This window comes from Vigna radiata, chromosome 6 (genome assembly GCF_000741045.1).
Source record: "Vigna radiata var. radiata cultivar VC1973A chromosome 6, Vradiata_ver6, whole genome shotgun sequence".
In the NCBI taxonomy this organism is placed as follows: Eukaryota; Viridiplantae; Streptophyta; class Magnoliopsida; order Fabales; family Fabaceae; genus Vigna; species Vigna radiata.
This window is the reverse complement of record NC_028356.1, coordinates 17,261,488-17,265,689: the sequence shown is the minus strand read 5'-3', so window position 1 is coordinate 17,265,689 and position 4,202 is coordinate 17,261,488. Positions and strand designations below refer to the sequence as shown.

The 4,202-nt window shown below is 32.0% G+C and overlaps 1 protein-coding gene across 1 annotated transcript; it reads left to right on the top strand.

Annotated features, from left to right (window-relative positions):
- The first annotated feature begins 654 nt into the window (after positions 1-654).
- LOC106764569 (probable N-acetyltransferase HLS1-like) lies at positions 655-2,066 on the top strand. Its single transcript, XM_014648838.2, has 2 exons — positions 655-819; positions 954-2,066. The coding sequence occupies exons 1-2, from the start codon at positions 655-657 to the stop codon at positions 1,926-1,928; spliced, it is 1,140 nt and encodes a 379-aa protein (XP_014504324.1). The 3' UTR covers positions 1,929-2,066.
- The last annotated feature ends 2,136 nt before the right edge of the window (positions 2,067-4,202 follow it).

Genomic DNA, 4,202 nt, shown 5'->3' with positions numbered 1-4,202 from the left:
ACAATCACTTATTTTCGTTTATAGTAAATTGACTTTATCTTTTTAATTTATATAAAACTTTTAACATCTAATATTTATAAATATCTACAAGTATAAAAATAGTTACTAATATTTTTTTTAGTATGATCAATTTTTTTTAATGGAGTGTAATTAATCCTAATTAACAAATGTGCTTAATTCATTATTGGATCACCTTTGCTGAAAATATTTAATAATTGTGTGTGTGTATATATATATATATATTTGGTAGGAATGAATATGCAATGGTGGAACTTGTATTAATATGTAGTTATAGTTAGATTAATTATATTTATTTGGGTAGTAATCCCATTCTATATTTATTTCCCAAATTCATGCACCTGCACAATTCTAATAATCCACTATATATCGATAACGAACCACGGTACTAGGGCATAAACACAAGTCTGTCTTTATATACATATGCGTGAGATCAAGTTTAACCATTAATTATAGAAATATCTGCATTACTAGATCGCTTTTTGCTCCATATAAATGATTATCTGAATGAAGTTTTTCCACAACCTTATGAATATCTTCTTTGGCTTTGGCTTTGAGCATCTTCTTTCTTTTTCTCTATACCTCCATGCATATAACTCCAACATTTTCTTCAACACAAAGTAAGTTTCATTGAATATGGCATTCAAGAAGTTCATAATCAGAAGCTACGAGGGTCACTCTGATAGAGCTAAGGTAGAAGATCTTGAAAGAAGATGCAAGGTAGGACCATCAGAAAGCGTGTTAGACACTATGGGTGACCCCATGTGTAGGATTCGAAACAGTCCCATCTATATAATGCTGGTATATATACTGTACAATACCACACCATTAAAACAACTATATATACTTGATTAATTTTCATCATCTCCCTTTATTTATAAGAAGCTTTTTCTATGATCCTTTTATACACCACTTATTGGTTAATTTGGTGTTAGGTGGCAGAGATGGAGAATGAACTGGTTGGTGTCATTCAAGGCTTAATAAAAATGGTGACAGTTCATAGTCATCCTCCAAAGGATATGGCAAAGGTGGGGTATGTCTTAGGCCTCAGAGTTTCTCCTCACAGCAGAAGAAATGGCGTTGGCTCAAGTCTTGTGGAAAGACTAGAAGAATGGTTCAGTTCCAATGATGTGGAATATGCATACATGGCCACAGAGAAAGAAAATCACGCCTCAATGAACCTCTTCATGGAGAAGTTTTGCTACACCAAGTTTAGGACTCCAACTATACTCATAAACCCAGTGAATAATCATCTGTTTGAAATCTCATCCGACATTGAGATAGCTATGGTGAAGGTTGAAGAGGCTGAATCCCTTTATAGAAGATTCATGGGATCCACTGAGTTCTTCCCTAGTGACATAGAGAATATACTAAGGAACAAGCTGAACCTGGGAACTTGGGTGGCTTATTTGAAAGGGGATAGTGATTTTGGTTTAGATGGAAAAGTTCCGAATAGTTGGGCTATGGTTAGTGTTTGGAACTGTGGGGAAATCTTCAAGCTGAAGATAGGGAAAGCACCTTTGTCTTGCATGTTATTGACAAAGGGTTGGGGGTTGATTGGTAGAATGTTCCCATGCATGAAATTGCCAACCTTGCCTAATTTCTTTAGTCCTTTTGGGTTCTACTTCATGTATGGTGTGTATCAAGAAGGGCCATTCTCTGGAAAGTTGATTAGGGGATTGTGTAAGTTTGTGCATAACATGGCTTCTAGGAGTGAACACTGCAAGATCATTGTGACAGAAATTGGAGGAAGAGATGATCTGATTCATCATATTCCACATTGGAAATTGCTTTCATGCGAGGACTTGTGGTGCATAAAGGCTTTGAACAATCAAGGAACTAACAAGTTTCATGAATTCAGCAACACTCAGCCACCAAGAACTCTCTTTGTAGACCCACGAGAAGTCTAAACTATGTCTTCTCATAGATATAAACATATCTTCCCTCGTTTACTTCAACTTTTTTTTTTTTTTCTTTATTCCTCAAACAGTCTACCTTTCCACATGAGTTTTTTAGAAACAGAATAACTAAGAGATAGAAACGAAATGTCAACCCACAAAAAGATTAATGTTAATTTTAGATTATCCAATATAAATTGTGATTATCACCAATTAGACAATAATTAGATTGTTGTTAATCACAAACAAACTGATTCTAAAATTGATAAATATAGATTAAATATAAGAAAATAAATGATTATATTTAATATAACATTAATACTTAAACAGACCAATCTATATTGACTTTATTACCTTTTTTGTTAACCTCCTAATATGAACTACTTTACCTCAAAGAATGACTGGATAGCTTGAAATTGAAACCAACTGCAACTATATATATATATTATGTTCAATAATAGAATAAATGTTATTGTATTTTTGGTGGTTGAGAATCTAACGTATTTACTTTGAACTATGCTATACTATAACTAGCGATCCATTATAAGAGCAAAAAATGGATGTAAATACAGGTGATATAAATTTATGTTGGATAATCATACAATATATATATATATATATATATATATATATATATATATATATATATATATATATATATATATATATATAACTATTCTATCTTTCTAAATTATATATTAGTATTAAGTTGATTGTTGGGAAACGAATATAAAATATATTTGTTTACGTTGGTTAACATGTTACTTGACAAAAAAAACTTCTGTTTATGTCGAATCCTCCCACAACTAATGTAGAAAATTGCTCAAATTTATCATCGCAGTTTTTTTCTTTTGATTTTTATTAATAAACTTTAAAGATTTAACATCATATATATATATATATATATATATATATATATATATATATATATATATATATATATATATATATATATATATATATATTTTGCTGTTGAGATAAGTTTATTTTATTTTTGTTACTATTTTATAGATTTACATATTTTAGATGAAAAATCATTTAAATGATGAATTTGTTAGTGTGGGTGTTTAATTTAGTTGATCGTTTTAATATAAATTTCGCATATTAATATATAAAATATTTTTCTTTAGTGTCTTTATTTTAAAACATAAAATATGTAACACTAATTATATACGCAATATCATTCTTATGATAAAATTTATTAAACTGTTTTCTTTAACTTAAAGCAATGTTTTAATGAATAACAAGCTTATTCAATTTATCAATATTCTAATTGTTGGAGTAAACATCTAATCTTTGTATTTGGACAAAGAAACCTATTAAAGAAAGAGAAGAGCAAGAGAGAAAATACTTTTTTTTTTAATTCTCTCGTAACAGAACTTACAATTATATATATAACCAACATTTCTAACAATATTCTCTAGTGGGTAACAAATGTGCAGCACATAACATAAAAGGTTCTAGAACTTTGCTGACTCATTAACTAATAGTGAATAAAATCATCCCAATCTATAGTTTTGTGACTCACACATTTGGGTCTCTCACGGTTAGTAATAGTATTGCTTAAAGGGGTTACTGCAACAATACCCTCCTCATGAGATTCAACCTTGTCCTCAAGGTTGTACAAGGATTTCAGCTCATCCCAAATTTTCTAAGAGGTGTCATCAGGGGACAAACCCAACTACTGAACCAAAGCAAAACAGGTTGGCGTGTTATTGACGTCCCCAGTTTTGAAGTCGAGAATAGCTAGTGGAGTGATGAGGCGTGACTACCAATGAGGTTAGGTGGAAAGTGACCAACCTCAGTTGGGGGAGGACCAACATGTAGCTTCAGATGGGAGAAATGGAAGACATAATGTATTTTGGCATGTGAAGGCAGCTCTAATTTATAAGCTATAGGGCCCATGCGCATCAAAACCTTATATGGCCCATAGTAGCATTTGGCTACTTTGTAATACTTGGAACTAGAAAGGGAAGTCTGTTTGTGGGGCTGTAACTTGACATACACCCAAGAACCCACTTCATAAATCACGTCTCTACGATACTTATCCACATACTCCTTCATGTGAATCCGTGCTTTAAGCAATTTCTGTTGCAGCAAGTGAAGAACTGCCTCACGAGATGATAGTGTCTCATCGACGACGGTAATTGATGATGACCCAACAACATAAGAAGGCAAGGAAGGAAGAGGCTTCCCGTAAATAACTTGATATGTGGAAAGGCCAGAACGAGAATGAATTGGGGTGTTATAATGGTACTCTGCCCAAGGTAAAAATTTGTACCAAAG